At 45.9% G+C, this 17748-nt stretch overlaps 1 protein-coding gene across 2 annotated transcripts in view; it reads left to right on the forward strand.

The window, feature by feature from the left end:
• The window catches only part of HTT (huntingtin), a 454111-nt gene that overhangs the window by 133166 nt on the left and 303197 nt on the right, over positions 1–17748 (forward strand). For both annotated transcript variants that reach the window (XM_063135886.1, XM_063135887.1), the window contains exons 15-16: positions 14228–14339; positions 17237–17377. In XM_063135886.1, coding sequence (XP_062991956.1) covers positions 14228–14339; positions 17237–17377 — 253 coding nt within the window. The remainder of the gene's footprint in view (positions 1–14227; positions 14340–17236; positions 17378–17748) is intronic.

Genomic DNA, 17748 nt, shown 5'->3' on the forward strand with positions numbered 1-17748 from the left:
TCAGCTGTCATGGAAGGCGACTCAAGCAACATCTAAAAGGCTAGAGACCCTTTATCGGGTCCAAGAAGAGGATGTAAAGTTTTTGGTCCAACATCCTAAGCCAAATTCAATAGTGGTGGAGTCGGCGCAAGGTCAGTCCCAGAAGGCTCATTCTGCGCCTGTGGACAGAGAGGGCAGGAAGTTAGACCACACGGGTCGGAGGATCTACTCTTCATCCTCCTTAGGTATCAGGGCATCAGCTTATGAGGCTACTATGGCCCATTACCAGCTCTTCCTCTGGGAGAAAATAGGATCACTGTGTGAACATCTCCCAGAGGACAAGAAGGAGCTGGCTCAGGTCTTTCAAAATGAAGCCTCAGCCATAGCCAGGCAGCAATTGTCGACAGCGCGACACCAAGTAGACTGCCACTCAAAGTCGATGATGGGAGCCGTATCCTTGAGGAGACATGCCTGGCTAAGATTGGCCAATCTTGCTCATGACACCAAAGCCAGAATTGAGAACATGCCTTTCGATGGCGAGGGCTTGTTTAATAGCAAGACGGACGAGACCTTGGACTCTATATACAAGGCTCGTACAACAGCCAAAAAGATGGGTTTCTCTGCTCCGCCTGCCCAGTACAAGCCAAGATGGTGGACAAGACCGCCTGCTCAACAACAGCAGCAGCGACCTTATTATCAAGGCCAACAAAGACAGCAGCAGCAACAGCTCCAGAGGAAACGGCCTTATCAGTCCAGATTCCAACAAGACAAATGTCAGCCCGACTTCACTAAAAAGCAGCGGGTTTGACTCCTCGGCCCCAGATCCACCTCCCTTTGCGAACCGCCTAGCACCATATTACCATCAATGGGAGTCAATAACATCGGACTCCTGGGTGCTCACTATCATCAACTCGGTATGCCATCGAGCTCGATGTCCTTCCTCCTTCTTCGGGGGTGAAAGTAACGACGCCATCCCCTCCTCTGCTTCTCGAGGTACAGACCCTGCTATCGAAGGGAGCCATCTCTCCCGTACCCGCAGAGGAACTCAACCAGGGGGTTTTCTCGCGCTACTTCACGGTCCCGAAAAAAGATGGAGGTCTTCGACCGATCATGGATTTAAGGCAATTAAACAAACTCATCACCCCGAGGAAGTTCTGTATGACAACGGTTACTTCTATTCTGCAGCTCCTACACAGAGAAGTCTGGTTCGCTGTGGTGGATCTGAAGGATGCGTACTTCCATATCTCCATCAGGAAGTCGCATCAAGCTTACCTACGATTTTCAATCGGTGCGTCCCAATTCCAATTCACCGTTCTTCCTTTCGGCTTGGCCACGGCACCGAGGGTCTTCACGAAGGTGATGGCGGTGGTGTGCGCCCACCTAAGACAGAAAGGGATTTACATATATCCGTACCTGGACAATTGGCTTCTGGTAGCGGACAACAGTGACACGCTCCAGAGAGACATTTCAACCACCCTCAACCTGTTGGACTCGTTGGGTCTGTGGGTCAACGAGGAGAAATCCATCTTGACCCCACAGCAGAGACTGGACTTTATAGGGGTGACCCTATCGTCTCGAGACGGGAGAGCGTACCTGCCTTTGACCAGAGCGAGCATTCTTCAGGATTTAGCCATCGCTACCGAAAGCCGTCGGAAGGTCTCGGCATGGACGATTCAAAGGCTATTAGGTTTGATGGCAGCAACTACGGCAGTCATCAGGTTCGCAAGACTCAGAATGAGGATCTTGCAAGCCTGGTTTCTAAGAACATTTGACCTTAGGCCTGACGCCCGACGAACTTACCTGTCAATCCCGAAGCAAGTAAGAGCATCCCTGAAATGGTGGTTTTCGATGGCGACGCTCCTACAAGGAGTTCCCTTTCAGCCAGAAACTCCTTCGGTAACGATCACGACGGATGCATCGTTGATCGGATGGGGAGCACACTGCGACTCTCTCACTGCTCAAGGCCGCTGGCTTTCTTCTCAAGGGGAATATCACATCAACCACTTAGAACTTTTAGCAGTGGAGAATGCGATAAAGACCTTTGGACAGATCATCGAAGGCCGAAACATCCTGATCGCGACGGACAATACCACCGTAGTGGCATACATCAACAGACAGGGTGGAACGAGGTCACACCCTCTGAACCGATCGGCACTCAGAATCTGGAACTGGTGCATAAAGAGAAATACTTACCTGACGGCGATCCATGTAGCGGGCAAGGAGAACATCATCGCGGACGCCCTCAGCAGGTCTTTCCACGTCGACCATGAATGAGAGCTCGATGCCGAAGTCAGGAACGATTTCTTTCGGTACTGGGGCCACCCTGCTGTCGATGTCTTCACTACCGAAGAAAACGTAGCTTGTTCCAGGTTCTGCAGCAGAGCAGGAAGAGGAAAGCACTCTCTAGGAGACACTTTCACCAGGACTTGGAAAGGAAATCTTCTGTACATCTTCCCACCTTTTCCACTGTTAACCAAGGTACTGGCCAAGATCCAGACGGACAGGTCGGATTGCATCCTCATCACACCGTGGTGGCCCCGACAGACGTGGTTCTCCCATGCCCTTCGACTGTCGAAAGGCGATTACATCAGGCTCCCGTCGATACCGACGCTGTTGTGTTGACACCAGGGCAAGGTTCGACACGCAGATCTGTTGACCCTCAAGATGACAGCGTGGAGGATAACGACCATTCTACCTCTCAAATTAACTATTTGACTGTAGACCATATGTTGTTGGCCTCACTAAAACCTTCTACAAGGAAGTCTTACAAGATGAAGTGGCAAAGATTCCAGAAGTTTGCCTCAGAGAATAATCAACCATCGGAGTCTTGCCCTATATCTTTGATTCTTCAATACTTATTGACTCTTTATCAGCAAGGTCTCAAACTCACTTCAATTAGAGTTCACTTAGCTGCTATTACTGCTTATCATCGTGGCATGGATGGTTTTTCACCATTCACACATCCAACAACCAGGAAATTTCTAAAAGGACTTAAAAATACGATACCAACAGTAAAGTGTATCGTTCCACCATGGAGCCTATCAGTGGTGTTACAGGCATTGACAAAGAAGCCCTTCGAGCCCATGGCCTTATCTGACCTTAGGCTTCTAACATTCAAGACTGTCTTTTTAGTAGCCATCACTTCTGCTAGACGTGCAAGTGAGCTTAGAGCTCTCAGGATAGATGCTCCTTACACTATCTTTCACAAAGATAAGGTTGTGTTACGCACAGACCCTGCCTTCTTGCCTAAGATAGTGTCAACCTTTCATCTGTCCCAATATATCACTCTACCAGCTTTCTTTCCGAATCCTACAACACCTGTTGAGTCTTCTTTACATACACTCGATGTAAGGAGAGCTCTTGCCTTTTACAAGGCTAGAACAGAGAACTTTAGAAAAACAAAGCAATTGTTTATTTGTTATGGAGCGCCTTCTAAGGGACTCCCTGTGTCTTGCCAGCGACTGTCACGCTGGATTGTAGAGACAATTGAACTTGCCTACTCTATCTCCAAGTTAGACCTTTTAAAACCTGTGACAGCTCATTCCACTAGAGCCGTCGCAACATCTGTTGCCTTCAGCAGAAGTGTTCCCTTGGCAGAAGTCTGTAGAGCTGCAACGTGGTCCACTCTGTCCACATTCGTTAAACACTACAGTTTGGACACCAATGCGAGGCAGGACTGCTCATTTGGGAGGACAGTGCTTTCGGAGATCCTCAGATGATGCACCAACCCACCTCCAAAGGTATGTCAGCTTGCTACTCACCCATATGTGTGATGCATAGAGACCACGAAGAAGAAATGCAGGTTGCTTACCTGTAACTGTAGTTCTTCGAGTGGTCATCTATGCATTCACACAACCCACCCACCATCCCCACTTGGTGGTGTGAATCTTACGTATGACACAGTTTTATGTGGAATGTACTTTGTGAATCTTACATATGACACAGTTTTTATGTGGAATGTATTTATTTTATTTTACACTCATGTTTATGGGGGGCACAATGTCGGACTCCTGTAAACTGAGGTAAGGGCGGGAACCCCGTGGACATGCGCGGTAGCGTGAGGGAGGGGTTCCCGCCAAAAAACGTTCCACTCAGCTATAGTAGGTTCCGGTTCGGTCTCTGCGCAGGCGCAAAGCCCATATATGTGAATGCATAGATGACCACTCGAAGAACTACAGTTACAGGTAAGCAACCTGCATTTGTCCAGCTGCCTCTTGAATGCCTCTAGTGTGGGAGAGGGGGGAAGAAGGAGGAGGAGGAGGAGGAGGAGGACGACTTTTGAAACCACTGGCTCAAGGCACTCTGGGCTTCCTGAGGCAGCGACTTTTCTCTTGTCATGCAGTGGGAAACGAACAGGAACATTTTCTTTAAAGTTAATAGTTTGCTGCATACGACCTGCCCCATCCCCATCCACCACCCTCATCAGGAATGCTCCTAATCACCATATTATTTATTTATTTAAAACATTTATATCCCGCCCTATATCAAGTAAGATCTCAGGGTGGCGTACAGATAAAAGCATACAGTTAAATATACACAGCTAAAAACAAATTAAACCATAAACCAAGTTAAAGCAATATATAATTTAAAAGCAGTAAAACTGTTAAAACAGTTAAAACAATGTGCCTAGTGAATTCAACCATTTAAAGCTTTGTTAAAAAGCCATGTTTTCACTTGGCGCTGGAATAAAATCAGCATTGGCGCCAGTCGGGCCTCCAAGGGGAGGGCATTCCACAGTCGGGGTGCCACAACAGGTGCCCCTTGTCCCATCATAGCAAATGTGTTGTGCTGGTGGGATGTGGAGAAGGGCTCCTCCAACAGATCTCAAGTCTCGGGCAGGCACATATAAGGAGAAGCGCTCACTCAGGTATCGAGGTCCCAAGCCATTTAGGGCTTTAAACGTCATTACCAACACCTTGAATTCTGACCGGAAGCATAAAGGCAGCCAGTGCAATTCCTTTAAGATTGGTGTTATGTGGTCTCTGTAAGATATACCTGCCAGCAGTCTAGCTGCTGCATTTTGCACTAGCTGCAACTTCCGTGTCATCTACAAGGGCAGCCCCACGTAGAGTGCATTGCAGTAGTCTAATCGGGAAGTTACCAGTGCATGCACTACTGTGGCTAGGTTGTCCCTGTCCAGGAAAGGCCGTAGCTGGTGGATCAGCCGAAGATGACCCCAAGTACTCCGTGCCACAGAGTCCACCTGGGCCTCCAGTGACAAAGATGGATCTAGGAGTACTCCCAAGCTACGCACCTGCTCCTTCAGAGGAAGTGCCACCTCATCCAGAACAGGTCGCTTACCCAATTCCCAGACTCAAGAACCACCAATCCACAGAGCTTCCATCTTATCAGGATTCAGCTTCAGTTTATTGGCCCTCATCCAGCCCATTACAGCCTCCAGGCACTGGTCAAGCCCATTCACAGCCCCAGCTGACTCTGATGACAAGGAGAAGTAGAGCTAAGGATCATCAGTATACTGATGACACCCAACCCCAAAACCCTAATGACCTCACCCAATGGTTTCATATAGATGTTGAACAGCATGGGGGCTAGAATAGAACCCTGTGGCACCCCAAAGCTTAATTGCCATGGGGTGGAACAGGAATCCCCCAATACCACTCTCTGGAGTCATTCTCGCAAGTAGGAGTGGAACCACTGTAACACAGTGCCTCCTACTCCTATCTCGCAGAGCTGGTCCAGTAATATACCATGATCAATGGTATCAAAAGCCACTGAGAGATCCAGGAAGATCAACAGGGTAGCACTCCCCCTGTCTTTCACCTGGAGTAGGTCGTCAATCAGAGCCACCAAGGCTGTTTCAGTGCTGTGCCCTGGCCTGAAACCAGACTGAAATGGGTCCAGATAATCCGTTTCTTCCAAGAACGTCTGAAGTTGCCCGGCCACCACACGCTCAAGCACCTTGCCCCAAAAGGGGATATTAGCAATGGGGCGGTAGTTCTCACATACCTCTGGGTCCAGGGAGGGCCTCTTCAGGAGAGGGCGCACTACAGCCTCTTTCAAGGCAGCAGTCACCACTCCCTGACAGAGGGAGGCATTTGCCACGCCCTGGACCCACCCAACCAATCCACCTCTGCTAGATCAAATTAGCCAGGATGGGCAAGGGTCAAGCTTACATGTAGTGGGACGGACTGATTCAAGCGTCTTGTCCACATCATCAGGCTGCAACAACTGGAAACTGTGGCATTGAGTTCTGAGCGAGTACGAGCAACTTTCTCCTTGAAGTGCCTAGCAAATTTATTACAGCAGGTTACTGAGGGTTCCAATTCTGGTTTCCCAGAGCCCGAGCTTCCTCCCAACAGGCTCTTCACCACTCGGAATAATTCTGCTGGGCGGCATTTTGAAGATAAAATTGAGGAGGCATAATATTTTTTTTGCCATCCTCACAACAAAGAGTCTTTGCTGGTCTTTGATTGTACTCACTCTGAGACCTACGTCACCTGCACTCTAGCTGTCATCCAGCCTGTTTCATTGCTTGTAGATCTTCTGTAAACCAAGGTGAATTACGGGCTCCACAGTACCAGAGTGGGTGCTCAGGAGCTATTGTATCGATGGCCTTTCCCATTTCACCATTCCATAGTGAGACCAAGGCCTCGACTGAATAGCCAGCCCTATCAGCTGGAAAATCCCCCCAGAGCATTCAGGAATCCTTCAGATTTCATAAGTCTCCGGGGGCGGACCATCTTAATGGGTCCTCCACCCCTGCAGGGAGGATCTGCTACCGGCAAACAAAATTTCACAAGGAAATGATCTGTTCATGACAACGGGATTGTTGAACACCCCCACCCCCAAACCAGATCATCCCCCAACCGACCAACAGTAAAAACCAGATCAAGGGTATGTCCTGCCACATGTGTTGGGCCAATGATATACTGAGACAGCCCCATGGTTGTCATGGTAGCCATGAAGTCCCGAGCGGGCCCTGTCAGACAGCCTCAGCATGGATATTGAAGTCCCCAAAACTACAGTCCTAGGGTTCTCCAACACCACCTCCGAGACCACCCCAGTCAGCTCGGGCAGGGAGACTGCTGAGCAGCGGGGTGGGCAGCATACCTGTTCTGTCTCTTTGGCCCAGCAGCATACCTGTTCTGTCTCTTTGGCCCAGCAGCATACCTGTTCTGTCTCTTTGGCCCAGCACAAGGTACAAACCCTCAAAACTAGCACTAGGATGGATGGGCTCCCTTGTGAGGAAGATGGAATCCTTATGGATGACAGCAACTCCTTGCCCCCGGCCCTCCAGTCTGGGCTGGTGCTGCACCAAGTACCCAGGTGGACAGAGCTGAGACAGATCTACTCCGCCCAGCTCATCCACCCAGGTGTCAGTGATACACACCAGGTCAGGCCGTTCATCCACAATCAAATCATGGATGGTCACTGTTTTATTGTGGACTGACCTGGCATTCAAGACCAGCACCAGCAGATCATAGGTCAGGCTGATAGGGCAACCTAGGTCTTGAGATATGAGGGAAGGACCGAAAGTTGGGACTGATTTCAACCATCTGTCCCTCCTTTCCCTTACCTGGCATGTCCAACCCCCAACGGCATATCTCCCTCTGCCCGAGATTACACCAAAAGGGCACCCTGTTCCTCCCCCCTCCCCTGGGATTCACCTTGGCACATAGACAACAATAAAAGAAGAACAAAAGCTGGTATAATACAACAGGTATACCAGGCCATTGGGGGAGTGAAGCACCAATTAAATTTAGAGGAAGCCTAATATACCTCCCTCCTCAAGCGGTATTCTGCAATTATACAAGCTGCCATCCAGGCTATGGCCAGTCTCTCACTCTGGCCAATTGTCCCCACCCCTCAACTCTCACTTAAGGGGTGGTTGGATGTCAGCCACACCAGCTGTCCTGCTCTCTCACTGTAGGACAGCTCGCTCACACACACACATACAGTGCCTAAGAAGGGAGTAAGGCAGGTAATAGATGCTTGTTAGTTCAGCTGTTCTTCACTTTAGTTCTTCTCCAGGCAGCAGCTTCCTCTTGTACAGCTTTCTGCCTCAGGCTGAGAACCTTTGTGCTCTCGCCCTTCGGCTCACACCATCACTTTTGTCCTCTGGGTCTACAGAATGGATAGCTTGGAGATTTATCAACACTATCCACCCAATAATAAAGTTCAACTGCACAATTGAAAACCTCAAATTACCTTTCCTGGATGTCCTCTTAACCATTGAAAACTATCAAATTTTCACAAACTTACGTTGTAAACCAACCAATTCCCATTTGTACCTAAACTTCATGTCATGTAATCCAAAGCATCTAAAGAAGAACATTATATATGGCTTGGCTCTTAGAATAAAATGTATTTGCAATAATGAAGAGAGCTTCTCAAGAAGATGTAATGAACTTAAAGAACATCTCCAATAATGTGGATACCTTAGTCAAATTATTGATTAAAATATCAATAGAGCCATTAGTAATATCCAGGCATACTCTCCTTTAGGAAGCAAAGGCTAACGCTTTGAAAGAAAACCACATTCCATTTGTTGTGAACTACCATTCTGCTGTCTCTAATTAGCACAAAGTAATGAAAGATAGTTATCCTACTATATCCTACTATATATGGTTTTAATTTTTGTGAACCGCCCAGAGAGCTCTGGCTATTGGGCGGTATAGAAATGTAATAAATAAATAAATATCCTATTGTGCCCGTTTAGCAGAAGCCATTAATTCTCCACCATGCATCGCATTCTGAAGACAACCCAATCTGCATATTTTGTTGTTGTTTTTATTTATTTTATTTCATTTCTATACTGCCCAATAGCTGAAGCTGTCTGGACAGTTTACAGCTATTCATAAAATAATAAAACACAACATAAAAATACAGCATACAGAACAGCATGAAATTTTATATATATAAAATTTAAAAACTATTTAGACGCTAAATTTAAAACTATTTAGACGCTATAAAATACTAGACCTGTTTAGATCACTGGCATAAATACCTCATCCTATGCCACTAAATGCCATGAAAGCCCTGGAAGTAGAGGGCAGTCTTAACCTCATGCCGAAAAAATGACAGTGTTGGAGTCAGGCAGGCCTGAATTGGGAGCTCATTCCATAGTGGGGTCTTCCATTGAGAAGGCCCTCTCTCTTGTCAACCCCCTCCAAGCCTCTCTCTGAGGATACACTTGGTTGGGGGCCCCAGACGTTGATCGTATATTCAGATAGGGAGAGTTATTCCGTTGGGTATTGTTGTCCCTAGCTGCCTAAGGCTTTATAGGTTAAACCAGCACCTTGAATTGGGCTTGGAAGCATACAGGCAATCAATGCAAGAATTAGTCTTATTTGCTCATAACTTCTGGTCCCAGCTATTAATCTGGCTGCCACATTTTGCACAAGCTGCAGCTTCTGAACAATTTTCAAGGACATTGCATTAATCTAACTTGGAGATTACCAGAGCATAGATGACTGAAACCAGGTTATCCCTGTCCAGATAGGGGAATAGCTGGGCCACCAGTCGAAACTAGTAGAAGGCACTCCAAGGCCACCTGAGCCTCAAGTGAAAGAGATGCTAGTTAAAGTATTGGACTGAGAGTCGGGAGATCTGGGTTCTAGTCCCCACTTGGCTATGGAAACCCACTGGGTGACTTTGGGCATGTCACAGACTCTCAACCCAATCTAACTCGCAGGGTGGTGGTTGTGAGGATAAAATGGAGAGGAGAAGAGGATTATGTACGCCCCCTTGGGTTCCTTGGAGGAAAAAAGACAGGATATAAATGTAATAATAATTATTATGATGACGACATTAGTTAAAGCTGCACTTAAACAAGATATTTGTAACCCAGGATCACACCAATTTTATTCAGTACATTGCATTACCTGCAGTTACCACCAAGAAGCCACTTCTTTCAGGAGCAGAGTTACTAAAACAACCCACATATATTGCATTAGACAATCAGTATTATGCACCTCTATTAATGTGGTTTATTTAACTGAATGTTTAAAAAATGGATGTATGCAATATGGAGGGAAAACTACAATGGACCTAAGAACAAGATTTCATAACCACAAATCTGCGATTCTTACCAGAAAACTGGAGCAACCTGTTGCAAGACATTTCAATGCACATTCACATAATCTCTGATTTACAATCACTTCTAGTAGAAAAAACAAAAGACACTAACATCCTTGACAAAAGGGGAAACTTTTGGATCTACAGAACTGTTAGTCCAAATGGCCTTAATCTGGAGGACAATTCATAAGAATTATATCAGTCATACCTCCATTTTTCCTCCGAAGGAATTTTCATCTCCAGGGCAAAAAGGAGGAACCTGGGAACTATAGACCAGTCAGTCTGACATCCATCCCTGGGAAATTCTTGGAGCGCCCTGAAAACAATGCAGTGATTGCTAGAAGCCAGCAAAGATTTGTCAAAACAAATCCTTTCAGACTAATCTGATCTCATATTTTGATTGGATAACCTCCCTTGTGGACTGCGCGAATTCTGTGGACATAATATATCTTGACTTCAGCAAAGCTTTTGACAAAGTGTCCCATGATATTCTGATTAACAAACTTGCTAAAAGTGGGCTAGATGGAACAACTATAAGGTGGATCCACAGTTGGCTACAGAATTGAACTCAAAGAGTGCTTATCAATGTGGGGAGGTAACGTGGGGTGCCGCAGGGCTCAGTCCTGGGCCCAGTGCTCTTCATCATTTTTATTAATGATTTGGATGAGGAGGTGCAGGGAATGCTGATCAAATTTGCAGACGACACAAAATTGGGTGGGATAGCTAATACCCTGGAAGACAGAAACAAACTTCAAAGTGATCTTGATAGGCTGGAGCACTGGGCTGAAAACAACAGAATGAAATTTAATAGGGATAAATGCCAAGTTCTACACCTAGGAAAAAGAAACCAAATGCACAGTTCCAAGATGGGCCAACAGTGTGATGTGGCTACAAAAAAAGCAAATGTTATTTTGGGATGCATTAATAGAAGTATAGCTTTCAAATCATGTGAGGTACTGGTTCCCCTTTATTGGGCACTGATTAGGCCTCAACTTGAGTATTGTGTCCAGTTCTGGGCACCACAATTCAAGAAGGATGCAGACAAGCTGGAGCGTGTTCAGAGGAGGGCAACCAAGATGATCAGGGGTCTGGAAACAAAGCCCTATGAAGAGAGACTGAAAGAACGGGGCATGTTTAGCCTGGAGAAGAGAAGATTGAGGGGAGACATCATAGCACTCTTCAAATATTTAAAAGGTTGTCACACAGAGGAGGGCCAGGATCTCTTCTTGATCCTCCCAGAGTGCAGGACACGGAATAATGGGCTCAAGTTAAAGGAAGCCAGATTCCAGCTGGACATCAGGAAAAACTTCCTGACTATTTGAGCAGTACTACAATGGAATCAGTTACCTAGGGAGGTTGTGGGCTCTCCCACACTAGAGGCCTTCAAGAGGCAGCTGGACAACTATCTGTCAGGGATGATTTAGGGTGGATAGCACTCTTCAAATATTTAAAAGGTTGTCACACAGAGGAGGGCCAGGATCTCTTCTCGATCCTCCCAGAATACATGACATGGAAGAATGAGCTCAAGTTATAGGAAGCCAGATTCCAGCTGGGCATCAGGAAAAACTTCATGACTGTTAGAGCAGTACGACAATAGTGTACAACCACGATTTTTCAGTGATGCTCCCAACAGAGGCCATTTGTTGTTTGTCATGGTGGCCCCACTTGGCCAACCTCACAGGAGGCATCCCCGTCAAGATATTGAAATTCATCATGCTGTCCACAGATGCTTGAATGACAGGATGGACTGCTGTCTGTGGAGATCAATACACCTAGTGCCTGTAGACCAAGGAGGAATTTCAGCTCAGCATCAGTCTGCTGGAACTGAAGACCATCTGCCTGGCACTGAAATCATAGAATCATAGAATAGCAGAGTTGGAAGGGGCCTACAAGGCCATCAAGTCCAACCCCTGCTCAATGCAGGAATCCACTCTAAAGCATCCCTGACAGATGCTTGTCCAGCTGCCTCTTGAAGGCCTCTAGTGTGGGAGAGCCCACAACCTCCCTAGGTAACTGATTGCATTGTTGCACTGCTCTAACAGTCAGGAAGTTTTTCCTGATGTCCAGCTGGAATCTGGCTTCCTTTAACTTGAGCCCGTTATTCCGTGTCCTGCACTCTGGGAGGATCGAGAAGAGATCCTGGCCCTCCTCTGGCTTACAGCTGGAGATGCAGGATATCCTGCTCAGAATGGACAGTGTCATAGCCAAAGCCTACATGAACATCAAGGTGGAACATCTGAAAGGTGTGCTAAATATCCAGGCTGGCTGGATCATCTCCCTGGGTCAATGGGAATGCGCCCCCTCCCGACTCCTTCAGGTGGGGGATGAACTGGCTAGACCTGCCCTGCTTTGAACTTTTCGCTTCTCAGCAAAACATCAAGCTCCCAGGTCTGCCACCCTCTATGATGCTGAGCTCATGGATGCCTTGACCAGCAGGTGACCCTGTGGGGTTCTATATGTCTTCCCCCCTTGTCTCTCATCCTGAAAGTGCTCTGAACTAATCATAATAGTGCCCAGCTGGCAAGAAAACATGGTACGCCAGTAAACTTATCAATGGCCAACCCGGTAGTCCTCCCATTCTGGCATGTCCTGCTGACACAGGGACCAATCATACACTATGATTCAGGCTTCCTGAAATTGACCACCAAGAGTTTGAGCAGGAACTTCTAGGTAGCCGAGGCTACTTGACTAGTGTGGTCTCCGCTCTTCTCGCCTCCAGGAGGGCATCTACTAAGAAGACATACAAGTGTACCTGGAAGGTCTTCCTCTGATGGGCTCAGTCATCAGGTAGAGACCTGTTGTCCACCAACATAGGGTATATCTTGGCGTTCCTCTAGGACGGCCTGTCTGCAGGCCTCAGGACTATACCTTGAGAAAACCGGTTTCTGCCTTGGGGCCCATTCTCAGGGACTTGAACAGGTTTCATAGGGTCCCACCCACATGTCAGGAGATTTTTCAGGGCAGCTTCCCTGATCAATCCTCCCCCAGTCACAAGGTTTCCCATGAGGACCCTCAACGTAGTCCTCAAAGCATTAACCATGGCTCCATTTGAACCTCTGGGGGCAGCCACCTTTAAGGTATTAATCCTCAATACTATTTTCCTCCTGGCCATCACTTCCCCCCAGAAGGGTCTCTGAACTAGGAGCTTTGTGTTTTATAAGCTATTCCTGCTTAATAGAGCTTCGAGATCAATACACAATAAGATAAAACAAAAATAAAACAATCCAAAAATGAAAAGAATAAAATGTACAGGCATAATTAACAAGATATAAAAATCTGAGCCCCAAAAAACTTAGCAACATGAAATAACCAACACTGAAGCTGCATACCAGGTGGGAAAATACATCTATTTTGAGCTGAAGGGATGATGAAATAGTGCAGCCTAAACTGGTCCTTTAAATATCAATAAAATGGGGAGCCATGTAATCTCCTAGGGGAGGGAATTCTAGTATGATGTCAATGTGTGGAGTTGATGGGTGGTTTCTGGAGAAAAATAATTCTAATTGATCGTCTCAAATACCGTATTTCTTCGATTCTAAGATGCCATCGATTGTAAGACGCACACTAATTTCAGTACCACCAACATAAAAAAAGCTTTGATTCTAAGAAATAATAAATGACCTGCGATTCTAAGACGCACCCCGTTTTTAGAGATGTTTATATGGGGAAAAAAGTGCGTCTTAGAATCGAAGAAATACATTATGTGACAAATGTACTAGAATCCAGTTTGGGTATCTTTTATTGGTATACTGTGAAGCCTAGCTTTTCTCCATCATGTGGATTTGGTCTGAGGTTATTATATTTGCCATTATTGTGCTCCAGCTATGCACATTCTTTGATAAAAATAGTTCTAGAAAAAACTATTGCAAATCTGTACTTTTTCACTGATGAATCTCCTTCTACTTCCATTTTTCTTATGAATTATGTATTGCTTATAGTAATATTTGTTATTTGAAGGCATAATCTCCACTGTGGCAGTTGGCAATTATTTTTTCACAAATAGGTTTCTAAGCTTTCTATACCAGTCAGTACATGCACCAGAAATATATTCTTGAAATGAAAAGATGCTGTAGTTGATTTTCTTTAACCCAAGCTAGTTTTAAAGCAGTCAGTTGTTTTTTTGGTGAAAACTTTTTAAATTATATGTTTGTTTTAATCTTTGTTACAATGATTTCATTGCAAGAATATAATTTGATGTCTTTTTAAACAGCTCTCCAGAATTAAAGGAGATATAGGGTATTACTATGATGGAAATGCTGCTCCACTAGTTCATTGTGTTCGTCTCCTCTCAGCCTCTTTTCTGCTCACGGGGGAGAAAGGAGGTAAGAAAATTAGATATAGACTCAGTTCGGACAACACGGTTGTTTAAGCAACCGTTGCTAAAATAGCCCACCATTGGCTAACGTGTCGTTTGTTAGGAAGAAAAACATGCCACAGTTGGTTATTTTCTAGAATAACCAATGGTAATAACCAACGGTTTGCAGAGTTGATTATCTGCACAACCGTTGATTATTGTGTTGTGTTGCAGGCTCTGTGGATTATTCCTCATGCTTAGAGTTGTGAGGGCTCCCCACATGATTCCTGGAACAGGTCCATGCCACCCCTGCACGGGGTGTTGCCAATCGCGGGGCCCCACATGCCCCTTCCCCCCCACCCTGTAATCCGTCTGGAGATCAATGTCAAACTATGCAACGACAAACCACAGGAGAAATCCATCCACCGATATCGGGGGTGGGGGAGGGAAGCAAGAACCTGTCTTGCAGATGTAACGAGCAGGAGAGATGCTTGAGCATCCCATCCCCGTTCACCACACGAGAAGGGCACGGGATGTGCAAGCATCCTTTCTGCTCATCACAGCTGCAGGTCAGATCCTTGCGCTGGCACAGCACCCTTCGTTCCCTGTTTGGGCCATCGCAACAGGGAAGGGGGCAGCATTGCTCTAGCTGCCCTCTTCCCTGCTGCTATGGCGTTGACAGGAAAGGACGTGTCAGTGCTGAGTAACATCATGCCCTGTCAGGGGATGCAGATGCTGACATGTCCTTTGCAGACGGATGGATCTCATTCCCTGACACGCAAGGAGACCGTTCCACAGCTTGTTGCTTCTGCATTGTGTGTGCAGAGGAACATGAACTGCGCCTGTTGCAGAACCAACAAGCTGCAGAACAGTCTCCTGGTGTGTCAGGAGACAAGATCCATCCACCGGTGAAGGATGTGTTGGCGCCCGTGTCTCCTTTCCCTCTGCAGTTTCCGCCAGCAGCAACAGCATACACATTACTGCGGTAAGCGGGAAACATTCGATGGAGAAGGGCGCAGAGGGGTGGGAGAGCTGAATACTCAACAGAGTGTGAATACTCTACTCCAATCATGACTACTTCCGTGTCATCCAAGTGCGGCACACAAATAGTAATCCATGGAGTGGACTATTCACACTCCGTTGACTAAAGTGTTGTATGAATGCACCCGTAGTGGGTTGACTCCAATGATGTCATTCCTCTGATAGAAGCAGCCAGCCCACTCCCTCAAAATCTGCTCCAAAGACCTGGGAAAAATTCCAGAGTAGATGTTTGGGGTGCTGTGGAGGGCCTCATGGGGGAGGAGAGAGAGTCTCATTGAGCTAACAGATTTCTGCTAGTGTGAAGTTGGATTTAACGCAAAGTAAAAAAAAAATTATACTGGGTTCCATTTAATTTAGATAATTTAGTCTGATGTGGTTAACATTAGTGTGATGTGGTTAAACGCTCACTTGCAAAGGCCATAAGCGAGCAATGTGTTTGAGAACATATTTCAGATTGCAATTCTGTACCTAATTATTTGGGAATAGGCCTTGGGACTTATTGGGACTTATCACTGATTAAAATAAATAGTATTGCATTGTTAAATAATGTTTCAGCTAGGATTGACACTAAATTCTGCTACAGCTAGAATATGGCCTAGATTTTATTGTTACAGCTGGGAGGAACATTTAGTGAATTGGTGTGTGAAGAACATACTAGAATCTATATTAGGTTCAGCTGGTCACACCTTACTACACTGGGACTTTGCTGAGGTTTTAAAACAGTGATGGGGAACTGGTTTTGGGTCAGAGGATAGATGACAGCTCCATCCAGTCCTTCATGGCCCAAATGTCATCAAGAGGTGGGGCCATGTTCCTTGACGTCATTTTTTTATTATGCAGTCAAACCAGGTGGATCACCCACTCAGTGCTTCAGGTGGTGATCTGGCTTCACAGGGTGTATGCTTCACCCATGATCTACCCAACATATTGGCTGGCCTGGCCTCGCCTGCTCCATGCCATTTCCCATTGGGTGAAGCCGCAGGGCAGGTAAAGCTAAGCCAATTGGGTGACTCATGCGCCTGACTCTCAGTTCTTGTTCCACACAGGAGCAAGGCGCACACATCTGGAGCTTGTTAGAGTTTCTGCAAATATTGGCTGAAAGCACAGCACTTAGTGCACTGATACCCGGGGAAATCCTTTTTTTATGTCCACTCTCTGATCAGAGATAATCATGGGGTTCTTCTCCCTTCCTCCTCTCCAAGTTCCCGGTAGTGTCTAAGCCAGGTGGCGGGTCCTGTAGAGGGAGCTCAAGCCTCTGTGAGTTGGGTGGGGAACCTTCATGGATTGGATTCGGTCTAAGGGTCTGTTTTAAAGTCATTGTACATGCTGATAATATCACTGGTGTGTGGTGAAGACTACAGCCAAACACTGGAGCCTGTACAGAAAGAATTGGACATTCCACATAACGTTGGAGAAGCTCTAGTTTGTAGTTTTCTGGCTCCTTCCTTTACCAAGGCCAATCATTGTTTGATGAGACATAGAGGTCTTATGAAAGGCCTATTGAGGGCTTTAGCTCTTCACCAGGTGGTCATGGAGCAGAATGTATGCCTCCAAGGTGCTTGGAATTCCACTGGAATGGTCTAAAATGGTTTCCATTTTAATGGAGCACTTTCTGGAGTAGAATTCCTGATATTAACCAACTTTAGTTCTGATATGGGTAATTTTTTTAGATATGTTGCCCGGTTTAACTACTTAATAAAAAGCATATTTTAAAATATTATTTCTGATACTTTGTTATAGCAGCTGTCACAGTACTGAGATTTCGCTAATGCGCTATTGATTCTCCAGACAAAGATATTATAGGCTAAAAGCATGCGCATGTTTACATTATATAATGAAAGGAATTTTATTTTATTTTATTTATATTCACCTTCTTCTGCTTAGCACTGGTGCCTGATAAAGATGTAAGAGTCAGCGTAAAAGCTTTAGCAGTAAGCTGTGTAGGAGCAGCTGTTGCTCTCCATCCTGAAGCTTTCTTCAGCAAGCTGTATAAAATGCCTTTGGAGGCCACCAAAGAAGAGTGTGGTATGTTGAGCTTTATATTGCTTTTTTACTTTTGTGTGTGAAAAATCTGGTTTTTATTTCTGACTGCTTCAAAAATCAGTGGATACTTATCTACAATGAAGCAACAACTGGTTCATTGTTAGAGTGGAGCTTTCAGTGTTTGTCCATTGCCATCACCTTGGCAGCTCAGAAGTTACATGTTCTGCTCCATTACCAAGAAGGAGATCTGGAAAGGATTCTTTCCTTACCATATGAAAACTAAGACTCACCTCTTCATCATACATCATACCTTGATATATGACTGTGATTCGTGTCTGGCTGTGACTCAGAATGAATATCTTTACAGCCTCTTTTCCTTTCCTGCTACATCCAGTGAAGAATATGGTGTTTTT

Source organism: Elgaria multicarinata, chromosome 10 (genome assembly GCF_023053635.1).
Source record: "Elgaria multicarinata webbii isolate HBS135686 ecotype San Diego chromosome 10, rElgMul1.1.pri, whole genome shotgun sequence".
Classification (NCBI taxonomy): domain Eukaryota; kingdom Metazoa; phylum Chordata; class Lepidosauria; order Squamata; family Anguidae; genus Elgaria; species Elgaria multicarinata.